This window comes from Cavia porcellus, unplaced genomic scaffold (assembly GCF_034190915.1).
Source record: "Cavia porcellus strain 051 isolate PalLab524CR breed Dunkin Hartley unplaced genomic scaffold, mCavPor4.1 scaffold_21, whole genome shotgun sequence".
Lineage (NCBI taxonomy): Eukaryota > Metazoa > Chordata > Mammalia > Rodentia > Caviidae > Cavia > Cavia porcellus.
The window spans coordinates 64,222,309-64,245,335 of record NW_026947504.1 but is presented as its reverse complement, the minus strand read 5'-3'; the positions used below and the strand labels follow the sequence as shown (position 1 = coordinate 64,245,335).

The 23,027-nt window shown below is 35.7% G+C and overlaps 1 protein-coding gene across 3 annotated transcripts in view; it reads right to left on the bottom strand.

The window, feature by feature from the left end:
* Fndc3a (fibronectin type III domain containing 3A) overlaps nt 1-23,027 on the bottom strand; it is a 174,440-nt gene that overhangs the window by 135,682 nt on the left and 15,731 nt on the right. For all 3 annotated transcript variants that reach the window (XM_063232790.1, XM_063232791.1, XM_063232792.1), the window contains exon 2: nt 7,504-7,641. In XM_063232790.1, the coding sequence (XP_063088860.1) occupies nt 7,504-7,602 (99 nt within the window). In that variant the 5' untranslated portion in view covers nt 7,603-7,641. The remainder of the gene's footprint in view (nt 1-7,503; nt 7,642-23,027) is intronic.

Genomic DNA, 23,027 nt, shown 5'->3' with positions numbered 1-23,027 from the left:
TTCTTTCAAAAGCTGTTATTTAACCTTGTAACAAGTAACTTAGTATCTTTCTTTACTCTTAGTATGAGAAACATTCAAGTGACTTCATTGGACTACTAGGAAAATTAAATGAAACAATGCATATATAACATTTGACTCAGATTCTGACACATAGTAGGGTGAAAATCATAGCTAATATTTTTATTACCTCTACTTAAACATCCACAAATACTTCAAAAGCAAATGCAGTTCTCTTGTGCTCCCTCAAATCCTGAACTTGCTATTTGTGTTCTCTTTCTTGTGGAAGACTATTTTCCCCCACATATTTGCTGCCTCTCCCTAAAGTAAGATTATTCCCAGCCCAATGACAAGTCTGTAGGTCAGTGAAATGTGAATACAAGTCAGCATTTAGTTTATTATGATACCAGCCACACCCTACAAACAGGCTGGAAGGCTCTCACATCAGGAATATGCAGGCAAACCCAACCTAACCTATGAAAGATACAGAAGAACAACAATGTTACCTTTTGGTAAACTACTGACAATAGAGGCTGTTTATCTTGATTCATAAGACCTCTACTGAATGTTCTTGCCATCCATCCATATACTCAAAAAAAAAAAAAAAAAAGAAAAGAAAGAAAAAAAAAACACCAAAAAAACCAAAAACCTAGAAAAATTCTTATCTTGTTTCACTGTATGAACTGTCAATCAGTTCTACCTCAATATTTTTAAACTGTCCATCACAAATACAATCTTAATCCATATGATTATTATTATTATATTTTGTTTTCCTAGCCTTATTCCTTTTAAACATTTTAATCTACATGGAGAGCTGCCTCTCAAAGTATAGTCAATTATTAGAGCTAACAAAGGGTTTGGCCAGCGTCACACCTCGCTTTTGTAAACAAACTAATTTCAAGCCTATAGCCCTAGTACCCTCGTCTATCTCTCACATACCAAGTCATTGTTTTCAGTGCTCTAGATCATCTTGGGCAACGAAGGTAACTAGAAACCCAAGGCCTCTTGGAATCACTGTACTAATACTAGTTGTAATCTATTTGCTCTGTTCTACCCTGTGTTTCCCACAGTCTTTCCCAGTAAACCTTTTACTTAGGCTCGCTTTCTCCTAGTTTTTGTCTATCTCCTGATCAAAATTTGATGTTGTTCCTGTAGTCTGCTTTTCTTTAGAAAATCTTCCTTGAATGGCATCAGCCTCTCTTTTGTCTCCTAGTCACTTCTATAAAGTAAAATCCCATGGGTACAAATGTGAGGGCAAACTACAAAACAATAAAAAGAATTAATGAAAAAACAGAAAATTCTGATAAAAAAGCTTGATAGGCAAGGCTGAATTTTATTTTTTGTTTTGTTTTGTTTTTAGTGCTGGGGATTGAGCTTAGGGTCTAGTTCATGCTAGGCATGTGGTCTACCACTGAGCTACATGACACACAAGGCTGAAGTTTTAAACTTTAATCAAAACTGTAAGTGCATACAGTTATTTTAGAAAGGAAATACATAAAAAGATAGAGAAGGTGAAGTCAAATTATGTAAGTGTTGAACCACAAAAGAAACCAAAATGTCTAAACTTAACTTTTGACAGCAGGTAACAGTGAATAAAGCTGGGCATTCCAACTTATCTGGGAAGTTCACAGTCCGTATAGGTAATCTGGAGGTCCTAACAGGGTATCACAATCATTTGTTTATATTTTACTTCCTCTAACAGGAAAAAAATGTAATCTTAAATCAAGCATTATGAATGAGAACAAAAAATGGAACGGCACTTTTGGAAAACAGTTGGGTAGTTTCAGAGTTAAGCATAGCTTCCTCAAGCAACCTAACAATCATGCTCCTGGGTGTTTCTTTATTTCAGCTGAAAATTACATTCACCCAAAAGTCTGTACACAAATACTTATGGCAATTTTATGGTTTTTTTTTTTTTTTTTTTTTTTTTTTTTTTGTCTTTTTCCTTTTTATCAGTACCGGGGATTGAACTCACGACTACCTGCTTGCAAGCCAGGCACTTATGCCACTGAGCTAAATCCCCAGCCCCGGCAGTTTTATGTTTAAATAGCCCCAAACTAGAAATAACTTTAAGATATCCTGAAACAGGATGACTGGATAAATGAACTAGAGTAGAATAGAATTCTTAAAAAGAAATGAGCTATTAAGCCGTGGAAAGCAATTATCTTCATTTCTAGATAATACTATAAAGTGAGAGAAGCCAGTTTGAAATGGCTTTATGAATTCAAATATCTGGCATTCTGGAAAAAAGAAAATTACAAGAGATGGTATGAAAGATCAGAGGTGCCTGGTTTTGGGAAAGTGAAGGAGGGATATACAGCTGAAATATAGGGGATTGTTAGGATTAAACTACTCTGAATGAAACTGTAATGGTGACTGTTATGGATTAAAAACTGATGGTCAACTTAATGCCAGCTGAATTAAATCAGCATGCTGCTGAGCGTAGATATTCCACCTGAGGAAAGTTGCCAGCATAAATAGAGACTCAGAGAAGATGAGTGAGGCATTACGGGTTTCTCTAAGTGTTGCTGTTTGAGCCACTGATTCTCCTGGAGGAGTTCATCATGATTAGCTTCCCCAGTGTGAGTTTGACCACTGTCATTGGGAAGGCTCTGGACCTTGTTGGTGAGAATGGCTCAGATTAACTTTGGGGGAGCTCTGGTCCTTACATCCAGCATTGCTTCCTGGTTCTGGAGGGGAAGACACATGCCACTTCATCTCCAGAACAAACTCGTCATGCTGGCTTTCTGGCATGTGTTTGACTGTTCCTATCATCGGAGGAGCTCGGGACCTGAGCTGCTGAGGATGGCTATGTTGCTGAGGATGGCTATGGGTGCTTTTCAGGACAGCCCCGATCCTTGTTTTGGGCATGACTTTTTGGCTCCAGCACAGAACTCTCAACCTGTCAGCACAGCTCCTTCACCCTGCTGGCATAGACATTCTAGCTTCCACCACTGACCTTTGGGCCTTCCCAGCACAGATCCATAAAACAGACTGGCATGAGTCCTTGTGGGCTCTCCACTGCCAGTTGGACTTGTGGGAGGCATTGTCATAGGCTCTAGGTTTTCATCTGGATTCATGTGGGACACTGCTGTGGGTTCTAGGCCCTTGGCTAAATATTCTATGTCTTTAGTGTTGTGGACAGATTTCCTGCATTTTCTTGTGTCAACTCTGATTGATCACCATAAAATAATACTATAAATTCTGTGTCCTGATTCTAATTGTTCTCTGCACAACCCCTGACTACAACAGTGACAAAGGGAATCACATATTTACACAATAAAACTAATATCAACAGTGAAGCTTAATAGTCATGCATTCAATAGTGCTGTTTTAGTCAATAATGACTACATATATTATGGTGGCCCTATAAAATTGCATCGCCTACTGATGTCAAGAGCCGTTTTTGTTCTTGTTAGTGTTATAGTTTGTGTCTAGATGTCTCTCCAAAGCCTCATGCAATCATAGGGGGCTGCTTTTTCAGAGGTAGCTGAATTTTTTGTTTATGACTGATTCATAGTGCAATGCTGGGATTAAGGGTACTGGGATTAAGGCTGCGTGATTGAAGGAAAGAGTTACTGGGGATGTGCCCTGGAGGAGATTATCTGTCTTCTCAGTGACTCCCTTTTCTTTCTGATTCCTATCTATTATGACATAAGCAGCCTTGTATCATATTTTCCTGCCTTGAGCTGGCCAGCTCGGACCAAAATTGTGAGCCAAAATAAATTTCTCTTCTTTTTAACTTGTAGGTGTTGGTATTTTTTCCCTAGCAACAAGGAAAGTGACTGAGACAGATTTTGATCCCAGAGAAAGGGGACTGTTGCTATAATGTGACCAACCATTTGGTTCAAATCTTTGGGAATAGTTCCCAGGAGGCATTTGGAGATTTGAGCTGGAGAAGCAGCTTTAGGACGCTGTTAAACAGAGCTGTATAAGAGATTTTGGTCAGAGCTCAGAAGACCAAAAGGGCAGACAGTAAAGACCACGCTCAGGAGGTTTCAGCTGGGAACAAAGAGTCCATTGGCAGTTGGGTTCCAGCATATGCTTATCCTCTGGCAGAAAAATCTGTTTACATTTTGCTCATGTCTGGAGGCTCTGTAGGAGAACTGAGATTAAGGCAGATGGGAGATTAATCTGAAAGGAGAAATTTCAAAGCATACTAATAGTTAAATTGTGGGACAGATACTACTAGTAGCTTTCAGCCAGGTTTATACTAAAAAACAGAACAAAGGGGCCATTTCAAGTTTTCAGTTTCTTCCAAAGGGAAATGCCCACAAATCTGGAGAACATGAAAGCATGGTTGCTGAAAAGATTAGCATCAAAGAAAAGCCAGGCACTTTACTTTAGGACAGGATGCAAGAAGGATGCCTTGAGGGCAGCCAGGAAATAGCAAGACCCCATGTTTCACCCTGCAAAAGTGAGACTTTTGAGAGGTGAGCTCCTGGGTACTCTGACTAGGGCAGTGGTGGTGAACTCAGAGCATGCTGCAGCGGGCTGTTTGCATCATTGAAAGGTCTAAAACATTCACCACTGCATTAGGGAATTGGTTTTCTGGGGCTCAGTGCATAGTGCTCAGCTATCTAGGCATTTGGAGGCTTCTACAGTGAAGATGCAAAGAAGCCAGACTACTGCTTGAGCTTACAGTAGACCTGGTCTCATCCACATGCTGTTGCTTTTGTAGGCATGCAGAATGAATATGAGAGTTGTGAGGTCAGGAAATTTCCACTGAGATTTCAGAAAACCTGGAAGGCCAGGCAGTGTTCTCCCAAGGCTGAAAGTGCAGTGGAAATCACAGGAAGTTGAAGATTCCAAAATGTAGAATGTCTGAGGAGGAATGCTGCTGTCAGTGAGCAAAGCCAGACCAAGTTAGAAGCCAGAAGAGCTGCACCTGGCAGTACTGAGAGGTATGCCATGTCTTAGTTGTTACTGAGACAATACCCAACACCCAAAGTTAAAGGATGAAAGGTTTATTTAGCTCACAATTTGTAGAGGTTTCAGTTCATGATTGGTCCAAGGCAGGGTGGCATGGAGAGGGGCTCGCAGAGGAGAAACATTCATGCCAGGCAAAGACAGCAAAAGCAAGAGAATGGTCGGCCAGGTCCACAGCTTTCTGTCCCTTAAATCTTACACAGGTTTTCTGTCCTTAGAGCAGGAGGAACTCACTGTTAATCCTAACACTGGACTGTAAACCAATCACAGCACCAAGGCCTCAATCCTAGCAGCATAAATCCCAGATCTACTCACCTCCAAAAATCCCCACCTGTAAATATCTAAGGTTTTGGGGAGACATCTAGATACAAGCCATATCAGGGCACCCACGCCTCTGAAGTTTTCATCTTGGTACAGCTTGTTTAGGTGTTAGGCACAAAACTCCAGGATTTTTGTCTGCCCTGCTGCGTTTCTGTACTGCGTTGGTCCCATTCCTTTCTATCCCCCTTTCCTCCTTTTTGGAATGTAAATGTTTACCCTGTGCCAGTATAGGTTAACAGTGTTTAATTTTTATAGTAGGTCACCGCTAAGACTTTGTGCCAGTATGTCTTAAGAGTGTGACCTGAAATGGTTTATCTTCCTCTTCTTCCAACTTTCTCTCTCTGGTTCCTTTCTCTGTGAGCAGCTTTCCTCTTTCAAACTCTTTCACCATGTCTTCCTGCCTTGAGTTGGTCAACTATACATTAGAACGTGAGACAAAATAAACTCCTCTTGTAAGTTATGGGTATTGGGTATTTTATCCCAGCAATGAGGAAAGTGACTTAAAAAGTAAAGTCTTGAGAGGGCAAAGCTTCCTTTGGGTGTTGTGTCTTGGCATACACAACTATATTAGCTATATCAATGTACTATAACAACTTAAGATTTTTTTTTTTTTAACTTCTGGAATCTGGGATCTTAAACAACTTAAGATTTTGTATGCAACAGATTTATCAACAACTTGAAAGCATCAACTGGTCTGAGGCAGCAAATAATAACAGAAGACATCCCCCAAAATACCTATCATATCTATCATATTTGTGGGGGAAAAATTATTATTATTTTTTGGTACCTGGAATTGAACTTAGGACCTTGCACTTGTTAGGTAGGCGCTTGGGCTGCTGAGCTATATTCCCATTTAAAAATCTTAACAGACTTAAATTTAACCATGTAAGACAAATTAGGGAAATGAAGTTTTCACCAAAAGTTATCTGAGCACACATTAAAACCATGACATAAAATACTGTTACATAATTTGTTACATAAAACAGAAGTATTTACAAGCCAAGCCAATCACTACTGAACTTTAAATAGTAAGTTTAAAAAAGCAGAACCTTTGTATCTAGGTGGCCCCCTCAAGCCTCATGCAATCATGGACATGGCTGCATCCAGCGTTCCTGATTGGTTCACTGTCTAGCACTGGGATTGGTGGTGAGTGCTATACCCACCCAGGGGCAGTGCTGAAATAAGGGCAGGAAGAAGGTATGTCTCCCTTTTTCGCTCTGTTCACTCTTGCTGCTTGTGACCGCCATGAATGGCTGCCCCTTAGCCACACCACACTGCTTTGCACTGCCCTGGAGCCAGCTGAGTATGGACTGAAACCTCCGAATATAAAAGCTAAATAAACCTTTCCTTTCCTAATTTTGGGTGTCAGGTATTTTGTCTCAGCAGCAAGAGAAAAGTAACCAAGACAGACTTTTATCTTGTAAGAAAGTCATAATAATCCATTATAGAAATTATGTTTATAAAGTAACAAAATATGACTTTTTAAAACAAGTTTCCAGGGGAGGCATTATAAGTAATAACAGCACAGACACATAAGCTGTTTGATCTTGAAGAAGTTACTTAGCTTTTCTGAAACCTATTTTGTTTATCTGCAAAAAAGGATAAGTGTAACCATCTTATAGGACTGTTAAAAAGAATTAAATGAAATCATAAAGTCTTTAGCACAATACTTGTTCTATTACAGGTACCCAAACTATTCCTTTTCCCCATTATTTCTTATACTCTTAGTCTTCATTTTCTCATCTATCATATTAACATACTTACTATGTAAGATAAGTAGGAAGATAAGCACATTGTCTGGCACATAATAGATGCTTATAGAAAAGCACTGGGTAATGAGTCAGTGCAACCACACAACTATGCTTTTAAAGTCCTGAGTTAGGGTACCAGAATATAGCAACTTTCAGGAATTTTGTATATAATTTTAGAAGAGGACAGGTATCTGGTGAGGAGAGAAGTCAGGAAGCTAAAAAAGATGAAGTTTTATATTTTATAATGTAGTCAATTGCATAATCAAGTTATAATTCCTTAATGACTTTAAGAAAGGATTTATATAATAATCATTAAGCTAAAAGATTAAACTTAGATTGAAGGACTAGTAACAAAACAACTTTAAAGGCAACTAAATATACACACAAGAAATCTGATTATTAATTAGCAAGATACTTCACAATTTCAAAACTATTATTTCAAAAATATTATTTTATCATCTTACAAAAATCAAAGCATTCTGAACAAACATTTTAGTTTTCTTACCTGTTGTGTTCCATCTGCACTTACAATAGGGGCAGACAGAAGAGAAATATCACTATTTAAAATCTGAGTTGTATCCAGTAGAGGTGGATGTTCTGCCATTATCGATAAGACATTAATATACTGGATAACCCTCCAACTCTGAAAGACAAAAATATATAGCCACTTATGTACATATTATTCAAATATATTAAAATACACTTAAGATTTGTCTCATTATTTAACAGAGATATTTTTGTCAAAGGAAAATACTGTTAACTACTTTTTTCAGTTAACAGACGTTACGAGAAAATACATATATTATACTTCAACGAGAAAATATGTACATTGCACCTCATCAAGTGTCAAAGTAGTAAGATATATTAAAGCTAATATAGCAGAAACTGCTATTTAAATTCTGCATCTGTATATCTTTTTACCCATTCCATCACTACATAATGTTTCTTAATTTACCCACCACTCCTTAATCTCAACACTGGAAGAGACACTGACAACCACTTTTTTTTAAAAGAGCAAATAACATGATTATGAAGACTGAATCCTCCTCATCAAGGCAGTAAAAAGAATTATCATTTGTTTTACTAATTTCTCAGACACAGGCAAAAAGCCCATTTGCTCAGAACCTTCAGGTTTTAAGTGCTAACCTTATACATTATTTATTAATCTGGTTTTATTCTTTGTTTGTTTTGGTTACTTTGGTTTTTTTAAACAGAATATTGCTATGTAGTATGTAGTTTGGTCTGGCTTTGAATTCACTATGTAGCCCAGGCTGGCCTCAAACTCTCAGTGATCCTCCTGCCTCAGCCTCCAGTGCTAGGGTTACAGGTATGCACCATCACTCCCAGCTTGGTTTTATTCCTTTCTAAGTGATATATATCTATTTCACTATAAACAAAATCATCTCAGTGACCAAAGTACAAATATTATGTTTAACTGTTGATACAGTATCACTCATATAAAGACACAATGTAGGATTATTTATCTTACTCTTCACAATGCTAACCAATAAAACATTAACAGATTACATTTAAAAAAAATTTTTTTTTAAATCAGTACCAGGGATTGAACTCACGACTGCCTGCTTGCAAGGCAGGCATTTTATGCCGCTGAGCTAAATCCCCAGCACCACCAGATTACATTTTAAGATGAAAAAACTAAGCACAATCATGGATTTTATTACATCTACACAGGAAGATAAAACAAAAATTTCTGGATACAATCCATAATTCTGCAGTTAAGGATCACGATGTCTAACTTTGTAAGAGCAAAGTTGTTATATATTTTAAAATATTGCATCTTTGCAGAAACTCACACACAAATTAAGTTGAAAACAGTTTTCCACTCAGATATACAAAAGCTACTTTAAGACACTAAAATTATTCAATATAAGTATCTATTTCAAGATTTCACACTTAAGGCAATAATACAGAACATTTTATATTGTTTAACTGTTTAATGAAAAAGCATGTCACTTAAATATAATGTACAAATATATATTTACATAGGATATATAAATCACATGTGATCATTAAGGTACAAGGTTAAATTTAGTTTTAAAAAACACTCAAGGATTAGTAAATCATTTATCTAAAGGAAAACAAAAACTTTTAATGGCAATTAAACATACACACAAGAAGACTGACCATTAGTGATACACTTTAAATATATATAACTATATATATATTAAATATATATAAATATATATAACTATATATATAAATATATATAACTATATATATATTTAAATATATATAACTATATATATGATAAATATATATAACTATATATATATATATATATACACACACACACACACACACGGTATACATATAATAGTATGTAAAACTGCTGAGTACTTTAAATCATGTCAAATAATTTCCTTCTGTAGAATAAAGAATTTTAAGATGAGAAACAATCAATGTATCATTTTTTCCTGTTACATCTCACATAATTCAGTACAAGAAGAAGCATTTCCAGGAAGTTAACCTTTCCCTTGCCCTCTGCTCCCCTTCTGCACCTTTCTCTCCTCCCTTAGTCCTCCTTCTCCCCTCCACCCCCATCTTTCTCTGTTTTTGTCACTCTCTCTGAGGGTGCTGGGGATTTAATTTTTTTAATTAAAAGATAGAGTCACACTGTTAGCCATTTGCGGCCCAATTTTCTGGGCTCTAGTGATTCTTCTGCCTTCCAAATAATTATAACTTGAGTCATGGACCATCCCATCTTGCTCATTCTAAATTAATAAAAATTTATTTAACTTTTAAACAATAAAGTCTATTGAGCTATTTTTATTTTGTTACTTCACTCTATTTGCAATATTCTATACAATATATTTAACTAAAACTGCAGGTCACTGTTTCTACTTAAATTTTACAATATAACCCTAAGTATTCATCCATACTTTGCTTTCAAGACATGGACTGGAAGCTTTGAACATATAAATACAGATTTCTTAAACTGTACCTCTGAATTAATTGTAGAATAAGTGCTATTAGAGATTGGGTATGTAGCTACATGCAATTTTAATGTCACCATTTCACTAAAAGTATTATCTTTAATTTTATTCTTTTTAAACTACAACACATCTGTTTTATCTATGAAATGGTTTCTTGCCTGATCATTCATCCACATTATATGCAAACAAGGTGGGGTTTTTTTGCCTACTTTTTAAAACTTTTTATCGGTACTGGGGATCGAACTCATGACCGCTTGCTTGCAAGGCAGGTGCTTATGCCACTGAGCTAAATCCCCAGCCCCTCAACAAGGTGGTTTTATTTACGCTTAAAATTGGAAGCTTCAATCCTGCAACTCAAATGCTGAATTTATTAACTTGGAAATTTCTTTCCTTTGGGTAGAGGATACTTTCAGCAGCCTCTTTCAGTCCATTTCTTCTAATTTTGTTACTGACAAGAGTAGGTAAGGCATGGCAAAGCTGGCTAAGAAACACATGGGCCCTGTCAATTACAATATCCTGAGACAGGATCAAATAATTCCTAGGACCCCACATGGGAACTTCTTACGGGCTCCTACAAGATGTGAGTGACAAAAAAGAGAAGATACCATGAAGAGTCCGCTATCTTGACTTAGCACAGTAGCCCACTCTGTGCACTTTTACTTTTGTTTTTATCCTTTCCTCTCTTCCACAGAGCTAGTTTTTCCCTTGCCCCTTCACCCCTTGCATTTCAAATAAAACTGTTGGCATCTTTTTGGGCATTTTCTCATCCAATTCTTTGAGGCAAGAAGGATCTGGAATACTTTTAATTGAAAGCCATTTCTAAAAGAACTACCTGACAACATTACCACTCACTTTCTTTATTCTTATCTTTTTTGTGACTACAGCCTATTGGTTTTAATTATGCATTATTTTTATGTTTATGGTATAATATTTAATGTACACAACAAAGGAAAAAAAGAGTAGGAATGGTTTGCAATGTGTTGTTAACTTTCAGGGAGTAAATAACCCATATAAGGCCTATTTCAAGCTAAAAGTATGTAAAAATGCTTTATAATCTTAATTCATAACCTTGTGCATACATTGGTATACAAACTGGCCAGCATATCTGTAAATTTTGAACAGTCTAGTTTTGTACACAGGATGGCTCCAGTATAACAATGTTTATATCTATGCAGATATTTATCTATATAGTAACAATGCAATAAAATTTGTTGTTTTGGGAATCTGAAGAAAACCTGAGTATCTTTACACAATTGCTGCAACTTTTTTGTTAATCTAAAATTTTCAAACAAATCTTAAAAAATATATAATTCCAGTCAGACTGTAGATCTGAATGTCAAAGGCAAAACAAAAGGTATTTTCAAAAGATAATGTTGACAAATGTCTTCATAATTAAGGAACAGAGAAAGACAAGTAGGATGCAAAATATATTCTTAAATCATAAAGGAAAAACAATACATTGAGCTTCATTAAAATTAAGAACTATACTTATTATCTTTAAGAGAATAAAATGTAAGGCACAGAGTAAGTGAAGATATTTACAACATATATAAAAACAGTACGTGTAGAATATTTACATGCCACCTACAAACAGATTTTTTAAAACTGGCAACAATTTAACAGACTTGAATGTATCTTTCATAAAAGTGAAAACTTAAGAGGCCAATAAAATATAAAAAGATTCTCAAAGTAAATTAGGAAAAAGTTAATTTGAAAAATCATAATGACATTTCACCATGCACTCACTACGATGATAAAAATGAAGACTGACAATATCAGGAGGTAGTAAGGCTTTTGAATAACTGTGAAACTCATATGGAGCAGAAATGAAAATTCCTAAAATCACTTTGGAAAGTTTTATATTATCTACCAAAGTTGAACAAATGCACACTGAGTTATGATCTAGCTATTCATTCCTAGTAATGCTCACTTCTACTTGGCACATATACTAAAATATTGAATTTCTAGTATTTACCAAAAAGAAATGCATGGAGCAGTTTGTTAGCGTAACAGCACATACAAACTTAATGCTTGTAAATAAACTTCAGCTGGCTCCTCCAATGGATTATATATAGTAATGATACTTAATGAACTAGTGATTCAGGGAATAGCATGGGTAAAGTTCAAAACCAGTATGAATGAAAAACATACACAAAAGAATATATACTATTTAACTTTATAAAAAGTTGAAAATAGGTAGAACCAATTGTATTTCTAAGTCAGGACTATGGTTGCCCATGGAGACTAGAGAGGCATAAAGCAGTTTCTAGAGTGCTGATACTTTTCTGTATCTTGACCTGTGAAGCTATTACATAGTCATTACTATTGAATTATTACCTGAACTGCACACCAATTATATATATACTTCTCTGTGCGTATTATACTTCAATAAAATAACATAAAAGTTAAAGGGACCACACGAATACTTCAATTAATGTACAAAATACAGTTGACAAATCTACATCCTTGAGTGAAAAAATACTTAACAAAGTAGGAATAGAAAGACTCTGTCTCAACATAATAAAGGCCATATATAAAATTTCCCACAGGGAAGATGATACTTAATGATAAAAAATCAATTTTTTTTCTCTAAGATCAGGAAGAAGGTAAGGATGCTCACTTTTACCACCTCTGTTCAACACAGTACAAGAAATTCTAGCCAGAGAAGTTGGGCAAAAAGAAATAAAAAACATCTAAGTTAAAAAAGAAGTAAAATGACCTGTTTACAGATATTACATGTAGAAACCCCAGAGGCCACAAAAAGTGATACAATTAAGGAACAAATTCAGCAAAACTGTAGGATACACAATTGACACACAATATCAGTGTCAATTCTATACCCTAGTTCATTAAGTTTCATTACTATATATAGTCCATTGGATGAATCAGCCAAAATTTATTTACAAGAGGGATTGTTTGTATATGCTGTTAGGCTGTTAACGAACTATTCCAGTGAACCTATTCCACTGTGCAATGCAAGACTAACAATCTGAAAAAGAAGTTAAGATTTCATTTACAAAAGCACCAAAAATTATAAAATGTTTAGGTATAAACTTAACCAAGGAGATAAAAGACTTCAATACAAAAATTTCAAAACACCATTGAAAGACATCGAATGTTTATGTTTTGAAACTTCCTACTTTGAAGATGTTCATTTTTCTCAAAGTAATCTACAAACTCAATATAGTGTCTACCAAATCTCAAGATTTTTTTGCCAAAAGTAGAAAAATTCACTTTAAAATTAATATGGTACCTCAAAGAACTCTAAGCAGCCAAAACAATTCTGAAAGACAACAGAGATGAAGGATTCTCATTTTTGGACTTCTAAACAAATTAAAAAGTCAACACAATGTGGTACTGGCATAAGGGAAAACAAACTGACCAATGGAACAGAAAGCTCAGAAAACTTTCAGAAACAGTACATGGTCAAATGATCGTCAGTAAAATATAAAAATGACTCGATGAGGAAAGAAATGTTTCTTCCAAAAATTGTATCTTGAAAACTGGATATGCACATGCAAAAAAAGATTCTATTTTATACCATGTACAAAAAGGAACTCAAAATAGGTTGGAGATCTAAAGGCAAGAACTTCATAAACTCCTAGAAGAAAATTTATCAGACAAGCTTCATAACACTGAACCTGGCAATGATCTTGTGACTTTGATGGTAAAAACCACATAACCTAAAGAAAAAATAAGACTTCTGTTATCAAAGGACACAACCAACAGGATGAAAGGCAATCTTCAAAATGGGAGAAAACATTTTCAAACTGTTTTAGCTCAGATGGCTGTAACAAAATAACACGTACTAAGTGGCTCTAAAATCAGACATTTATTTTTCACAATTATGGAGTCTGGAAACTCTAAGATCAAGGTGCTGGCCAATCTAGTTCTCTGTGAGGGTCCTCTTTCTGGCTTTCTCATGACTGTCTTCTCATATGAACGACAGAAGCAGCCCTACTATGTCTTCTTAAAAGAACGTTAATTACATCATGGGGGGCCTCACCTTCATGATCTCATCTTAATCATCTCCCAAAGGTCCTTGTCACAACAGCACCACATTGGGGGTTAGGGCTTCAACATATGAATTCTAGGGATACACACACCTTCAGTCCATAATATTCCACCCCTCCCTTGGCCCTTCCCATTCATGTCTTTTTCATTCCATCCCGACAGTCCCAAATGTCTTAACTTTTCCGAGAATCAACTCTAAAGTCCAAAGTCTCATCTCAATTATCACATAGGGTGAAAACTGTGAATCATCCCGAAGTGTGTATTTTTTTCAGCTTTGAACCTGTGAAATTAATTAAGTTGTATGTTTACAAAATATAATTGGTGAGACAAGCATGGATATTGTTATTCCCAAAGGAAGAAAACAGAAGATATGGGTAATGGGTCCCAAATAAGTCCAAACCCTCGCAAAGTAAACACCGTTAGACCTCAAGGTTTGCGTATAAACTTTTTGGTTCAATGCCCTCTGCTTTCCAGATTCACTGGAGCAGCAGTTCTCGCTTTGAGACATCGAGATGGCAACATCATCCTCATGGTCCACCAGTGGCCCATCTCTTCCACTTGGTCAAGCTCTCCCTGTCAGCTCTCTGGCAGAGCCTTAACATGAGGCTCTGCTGAGTGGACTCAGTTCTGTTCTTTAAAATTTAGCACAAGGTGGTCTTACTGCTTGGGTCCATGGATTCTGGGCCTGTGGTAGGATAGTCTGATGATCTTTGAGGTGCCTTTGGGCAACTTTTTCTTTTGTTCACAGTCTTCCTTCATTCTGTCTTATTTTCTCTTGACTGTTTTGGTCGCAGCTGGTAGTGTTTCTGCTAGTATAATCCCTGGTTTTATGTTGAGATGGTTGATTAGGTCCATGGTCACATCCACACTTACTTCCTTATCAAACAGAAATACCCTTAGTTTTCTCTTACAGACATGCTTTCTTATTTTTCGTGATATGGACAGACTGAGAATTTTCCAAATCTTTTAAGTTCTGCCTCTTCTTGCTTAACAATTCTTTCTTCAATTCACTCTTCTTTCTGCACTGTATAAGCAAGAGTGGAAACCAAGCTACTCCTGAACATTTTGCTTAGAAATTTCCCCTAAATCTTTAATTTCATAGCTTAACAGTTCTACCTTCCACAGAACAGAAATATAATTCAAACAAGGATTTTGCCCCTTGAAAACAAGGATTATCTTTTCCTTATTGTCCAAGATGGTTTTCATTACTTTTTGAGACCTCCTCAGAGTGGCCATTACTATTCATGTTTCTACTAAAATTTGTTAAAGATTACTTCTGTGTCCTCTTTTCTTTGTGAGCCCTCATCAAAAGTCTTTAGCAATTCTTCATGACTATCTTGGTTTTTTCTAGCATGCATCTGAAAGATTTTTAAAAGCCTCTACCTAGTAATCAGTTCCAAAGCCACTTCACATTTTTAGGTATTTGTTATTGTAATCTTCTATTTCTTGGTACCAATTACTATTTTACTCTGGAGCTATAAATAACATACTATTTCAAATCAGGCACGGTGTACTCCCAGCTCTTGGGAGGCTGAGGCAGGAGGATCACCATGAGTTTGAGGCCAGGCTGAACTATATACCAAGATCCTGTTTCAAAAACCAAAGCAAACCAAAATGCAACACCCCCGCCAAAAAAAAAACCATCCTGCAACACTGTTTCTAACAGTTTTGCAAGCTAAGTCCAAGATCAGAGTTATCAGCATGGTTAGATTAAGTTGGGGACTTAATTTCTGACTCCCACGTGGCTAAATTTTCCTTGGACTCTTACATGTTCAGTAGGTGAAGTCTGGTCTCTTTCTACTCTTATAAAGACACTAATCTCATCAAGGGGCCTCATCCTTACCCTCATGACCTCATCCAAACCAAATTACTTCCAAAAGGCTTTACCTCCAAATACCATCACACTGAGGGTGAAGGCTCAACACCTTGAGAGGGACAGAGGCATTCAGTCCATAAACAATCATTTGTAGAAATGTTTTCTCAAGTCAGTGTCAAAACTAAACCTGTTCTAGTTTCCTTGTCCACATACTCTGCCAGCTTTTCTTTTTTAACATCATCATTCCTCCCCGTTCAGTCTATCTGAATATTTTTCTATGTTAAGATGCTACTGGGATGTGAGGCTAATATGGCTGTAACATCTATCACTCCATCATTCACCAAGGTTGATTAGCCTGGCTACCTGAGTGTCTCTATTTCCCTCAATGCTCTATGCCAGGCCCTCCCAAAGCTGCATGCTCCAAGAAGCTGAACATCCTCAAGAGAAGAGGACTATTTGCTCTGTCAAGGGTATACGAGTAGCTGTGTGCCCCTGCTGGAACCTCCAAACAAGCTATCAAGGATACTACTGTTATTATGCAAATATTTTAGAATACATCTCTAAAAGACAGGCATTTGTGACTTTTTTTTTTTTTTTTTTGGTACCAGGGATTGAACTCATGATCATATGCTTGCCAAGCAGGCGTTTACCCCACTGAGCTAAATCCCTGGCCAAGACAGGCATTTTTAAAAACCGTAACATCAGTGGGGCATGGTGGTGTATGCCTGTAACACTAGCACTCCAGAGTGGAAGGCAGAAGGACTGCCACAAGTGTGAGGACAGCCTGGGCTGCTTAGTGAGTTTAAGACCAGCCTGGACTACACAGCAAGACCCTATCTCAAAAAGGAAAAAAAAAAAAAAAAAAAAAAAAAAAAGACATAACGATATCAGATATAATTGATAAATCATTTCATTTTGACTTATCAAGAGCCAATCAATGGTGGTAATTTATAGACTATCACTTAGATCTCATTTTAATATCCAGTTTTAACTGGACTAGAAAAACCTCAATTTCTGACAGTAATAATCCAGTGAAACAAACTTTTATGTATCTTTATTCATTCATAATTAATGTGAAGATACTAAAAATTCATTACCATCTACCATTAGTATCTTGTTTAAAAACACATTCTAGAATGCTCTTGTAAACATTTTTAAAAACCATCATGAGGATTTATACTTTATTATTAAAAATTTCAAGCCCTGGGAAAGCTAAAATAAATGGACAGTAAACACTCGTATTTGCCACCACCAAAGTTTTATTTTATCTTATTTTTTTAAATTATCTTTATCGCGGGGCTGGGGATTTGGCTCAGCGGCATAAGCGCCTGCCTTTCAAGCAGGCAGTCGTGAGTTCGATCCCCGGTACCGATAAAAAGGAAAAAGGAAAAAGACACACACACACAAAAAATTATCTTTATTGCAAATTTAAAAGTACGTGTAAGTTCTTTTTTCCTCTTCCCAAAGAGTTCATAAGCATGTGCAATAGAACCAACTCATTTAAAAAACAGTGTTATAAAGGTAAAAAACAATACTGGTAAGCATTAGTCAATTTCTAAGAAACGGAGAAATCCCCAGGTAGTCAGCTTTAAGTTTAGCTCAGGTTGTCTTAATCACAAATTTTATAATTTAATTCTTTTTTTTTTTTTGTTTAGGAAAACAAGCAAAACAGAAAAAGGGGTAGAAATAATACAGAATTTCAAAAAATAACACCAAGAAATCACTAGTTGATAAAACTACACATTGTTATTGAGGAAGTAATTGTTCAAGTTACACAATCAAAGCATAAAAAAGTGGACAATCAAACAATGACAGTACAAACTATTCTGTTTGACAAACTAACAAAAACTTAGTATTATGATTACCTATCTTACACACTTATACATAGTTATATCTTTTAGAGACATAACTTTAGAGATGCTTTAGAGCACTTTCCTTCTCTTTCATTATTATAATATGTATTATACATTTTGGATCTTATTACTCTCTCAGTTTTTATTATTTTTATACTACAGAGACTGTGATATTTACAAATGTGAGTCTGATTTATTTCACTTATGAGGATATTGTCAAGTTGCCTCCAACTTTTACTTATAAAAGCCTCATGCTCATCCTTTTTATAGCTGAGTAATATTCCACTGCATAATAATACCACATCTTTTTCATCCACTTTGCGGTTCATAGGCATTTTGGTTGTTTCCAAGATTTAGTTACTACAATTGTACTATAAAAATGCTATAAACATGGGTGCACATATATCAATATAACATGACATTTTCAATTTTTCTGGGAAAATACCCAGGAGGAGAATAGCTGGATTGAAAGGAACTTGCCATCCTAGTTTTTTGAAGACTCTTCATACTGATTTCCATAGTGGCTACACCAATCTACACTCCCACCAACAGTGGAGAAGTGTTTCTTTTTCCCCACAGCCTTGCCAACATTTGTTATCAGTTGATTTCTTGATGGAAGCCATTCTTTCCAGAGTGAGATATCTCATTTTTAATTTGCACTTCTTGAATAACCAGTGATGGTGAACATTTCTTCATGAATTTATTTGCCATTTGTATATCTTCATCTGAGAAATGTGTGTTTATCTCAGATGCCCATTTTTGGAGAGGGTCTTTGAATTTGGGGGCGCTTGCTGTTTTTCAATTCTTTATATGTTCTGGATATAAGTCCTTTGTCTAAGGGATTGCTAGCTAAAACTTTCCCATTCTGTGGGTTTTTTCACTTTGTTGGTGATTTCTTTTTAAGTGCAAAAACTTTTTAATAAGATGGGATCCAAGTTGTTGATTCTTTGAAGTATTTTCTGTGTGGTTTGCATTTTGTTCATTTTCTGCCTATTCCTGTCTCCAAGATTTATAATTTAATTCTTGCATGTACCAACAAGGAGCTGTACTCTATCAAGGGGGAAACCTCTTCCAAGTAACACTTCTGGATGAACTCCCAAATTTCCCACTTCCACTGATGTTGAATTTGTCTTTTCCAGTATCTTTCACAGTACTTTCCCAAAACTATCTCTGTTTTTCACTATCTTTTTGGAAAAGGTGAATGAAAATTCCCTTTGGATAGTACATGTCACTAGGCACAGCCTCTCAAATTGAAAAACACTGGCATGTAGGTGACTGAATCCCTTTGGAAATCGTGTTTCTTGAGGCCATAGATGGTGACTATATAAACCATCTAATACTTAAACTGACATTTTTCTTTTGTTCCTTCCTTCCTTCCTTTATTGTCCTTTTTAGACAAGGCCTTCCTATGCAGATCAGGCTGCCCTTGAACTCATTTGTAGCCTAGGCTGGCTTTAAACTAGCAGTGATCTTCCTGTTTCAGCCTCCCCAAAACTGGGACTACCGGCATATACCACCAGGCCAGGCTAAATTACATTTTCTTTTCTTTTTTATGGGCATTTTTCTTCACCACATATATTCTTTTATCCATATTTATCACATATATTCTTCTATCTACATATATTTTAAATGCATTTCAAAGTAGCAGATACCTGTCTAGTTTAACCCTAACCACTTCTGCATATTTCAGTAACTAGCATTCAGTATTTCTTTTTTAAAAAGGTAAAATGAATTGCACAAATCTTACTAGGTCTGCTATGATGTGAGATCTTTTCAAAACAAATTCCACTACTACCAGTATTGAAGAATGTAAAGTATGTAAATTTTAATTAAGAAGATAGTGCTACCTAATATGTTTAGTCTTTCTTTGGACTCTCCAATCACAATTGTTTTAATAATTATTAATTCACTGTGTCATCTTTGGGCCTATTCGAAGTGAATAATTTCCCCCCTAAATCTGTTTTGTACTTTGCTACTTCTCTGTAGACTTAGTAATTTTGATTAAATGTCAGGCACTGTGAATTTTACCTTATTGGTTGATAAATATTTTTGAACTCCTACAAATAATCTTGAGCTTTGCTCTGCGATGTAGTTTAAATGACTAGGAAATAGTTTGGTCCTGCTGAGTCTTGCATATGTAGGACTAGAGTTGTTCTCAGTAAAGGGTCAATTTCTTCCCACCTCTAATGCAAGCTACAGTACATTTTACCAAATGTCCTTTGAATGACTGGATTTTCTGTTCTGGCTGGTGTGAAGAGGCACTTTTTCTGGCCCTGCATGAACCTGGATACTATTCTATATAATTATTTTAGGTGGCTCTTTTCCCAAATGTTCATAAATGTATGTGTGTATCAAGTACTCTCCTGAATACTTAAGGGAACAGTTTTTTAGATATCTGATGGTTTCTTTCTGTGTCCTACATACTTGAGTCATCCTGAACTACCAGCTTCACCTCCTCAAATCAGGGAGCCTGTCAGGACTTACTTGGGTTTTACCTGTCTGTACTGTGACCTGGTTAACATTTTCTAGGAAACTGAACAAATCAAGGACTTACCTTGATTTTCTTTTGTTTCCTGATGTCTAATATCTCAAGTGCTACTATTCCATATACCTTTGTCTAGTTTTTTTAATTGTTTAGGGCAGAAAAAGAAAATCCAGTCTCTTTTATTTCATCTTTACAAGGGACCTTAAATTGCTACTCTAAATTTTTAATGTACCCAATGGAAAGTAGAAAAGAGAATGAATTTCTCCATCATAGAAACCAAATAGCTATTTTTTAAAACTATAATTTTTTAAAAATGGCCCAAAATCTACCACTTTAAGCCAGTGTGCTCTCGATATACCTTGAGCTAAAAGAAAAACAGAAGCTATTTAATTTTGGTAAATGTTACAAAACCTTAGTTTGTATTTCTATGTAAGACTTAGGGTTGGTAGCAACCTGTAGAATAAGTGATTATTCAGTGTTATCTATAAAATTAATACAATTCTGGGTTTTACTGGGGCCTCTCATTCAAAATCCTATTAGGACTTAGGGCTGTCATACAAATAGCATTCCCACAATTTGTCAGGAGAAGAATACTCTGTTACCTATAGATCTGTCATCAATACTTTCAATTGGTTGTGGTTTTTATAGTGTCCTTAATTGGTCATGGTTTTCAAGTCTGATAGCTTTTTAGGTCAAATTACTGTAAGGTTTTGAATTATAAACTACTACCTCTTAATTTTATCATTTTCATACTCAAATTTAGTTTTTGGAAAAAGTCACTTAATGCTTTATCATACAATGATGAATATCTGTTGTAATAATATTTTTGGCTTATTATATTTGTCTTCTTTTCCATTAAAGACCTTTTATCATCTCATTAAAATATCACAGATTGGTCTTAGAATCCAGAAGCTGTTTCTGTGGCTGGATAACTCCTGGATCTTACTCATGTGGCTGCAGAACTGTTCCCTTTTCAGAAACATAGACACCATCCAAAATTTTTCAAGTATCCTTGTTTTGCAAAGGAGGTGTACATATAAATGTTCTGATTTGGCACACAGAGTGACATTTCATTTGGCAGGTGCTATTTGTGAATTTTTGGTATTTAAATGACTCACAATGTATTTTCATAAGTGCCATAACATATTTAAACTACAGAGATACAGTACCTCAACTGTTCCACAGCTCCAAGCTCTCACTTTTCACTACTCAAACAGCAAAGTTTGACAATAATCTGCTCGGTATCCCTAACTCTGCTTGATAACCCAATGGAAAATCCAACCTGAAAAAACCTGTACTGGCTGACAGTGAGTCTGCACTGCCGTAGACAACACAGGCTGATGCTTCAGTCTAAATGCCACTCTCGCTCAAACAACATGTAGTGCTTGCATTAGTGCATTAAAAATTTGTCACTGTGCTTTTTTTTGTATTTTATTTGCATAAAGCATCATAACCATGACAACGAAGAAAGTTAGTGATACCAGCAGTAAGGCTAAAAGGAAAACTGTGAGAACCATGATAGAATTAAAGAAAGAAATCATTGCAAAATTTGTTAATGCTCTGGAAAAATGAATTTGTAAGTGTAATTATGGGGCCTCAGAATCAATTATTTGATTTTCCAATATTTCTCATGGGAAAAATATGCTCAGTTCTTGAAATTTTTGGTGTTCAACATAAATTTGGAAAGAACTGAGTTTGACAACCAACATATTACCGTATCAAGCAGTTACTGTAACCACAGTTTTATTATTTAATAGCTTGAATCATATAAAATTGCCACTTAAAGTAAAAAAAAAAATTCATGTATCAACTATTTCATAACGTTTAAAGCTGGGCATGGTGGCGCATGCCTGTAATTCCAGAACTTGGAAGGCTGAGGCAAGAGGATTGTTGCGAATTCTAGACTAGTCTGGGCTGCAAAGTAAGCTCAAGGTCAGTCTGAATTGCATAGTGAGACCCTGTCTCAAAAAGAAAAAAATTAACCTAATACAAGCAAGAATATGTATTCATACTCTTATAAGGTAAATGGTGGTTTATATAGACTGATAGCAACAGGTTTATTTTAACTTGTTAGATTAATCTCTAATTCATCATCCATGGGAAAGGCAGAAGAGGTACACTAGATAAGATAGGGGGCCTCACTGTGAAATGAAGAGGTGAAAGGAGCAGGTGATTAGAGCCATTTTCATTACCCTCTTTAGCCAGACGCATTAAATACAATTTAATTTATGTTCAAAAGATATAGCCCCTGCTCTCCCACTAAAAAATCACAAGTTTAACTCTAACATCAAAATGTAGATAAAACAGATTCCAAAAGAAATCTTGAAAAAAGACATCAAATGCAAACACAAAAACAAGAACTGCTTCCAAATCAACCCCAGCCCATTAAAAAGCAGTATGCACACAAGATCATTTTTTTTTTTCTTAAAAGTACATAATATCTTAAATCCTGTACAGAGCTCTAGATGTCTGGTGTCTTCAAAGCACTTAGCTTACCTTTGGAGCCAAACAATAATAACACTTGGGACAATTCTATTTTCATCTACAAACATTTTACTGCACTTTACAGAAACAATGCTTTTTACAAGTACATTATAGATTGCTTACTGTGCTCTTTTGACTTTCAAGTTCTTGGTTATAAAGAGCAGGACATGGTAGTGCTTGCCTGCAATTCCAACACTCAAGAGGCTCAGATATGAGGAATGCAATTTGAAGGCTGATCTGAGCTACATAAGACCCATTTTCAAGTAAAACAAAAAATTCTGTTATGTCCAGCAGAATAACTTTAAACAAAAACTTTTATAGACAAGGAGATTATACAGAAACCATAGTTCATTATCCGTTAGTTGATTCTAAATACCCTGAAATATTGTCATTCTCTTGAATGGTTACACATTGTGTTGATAT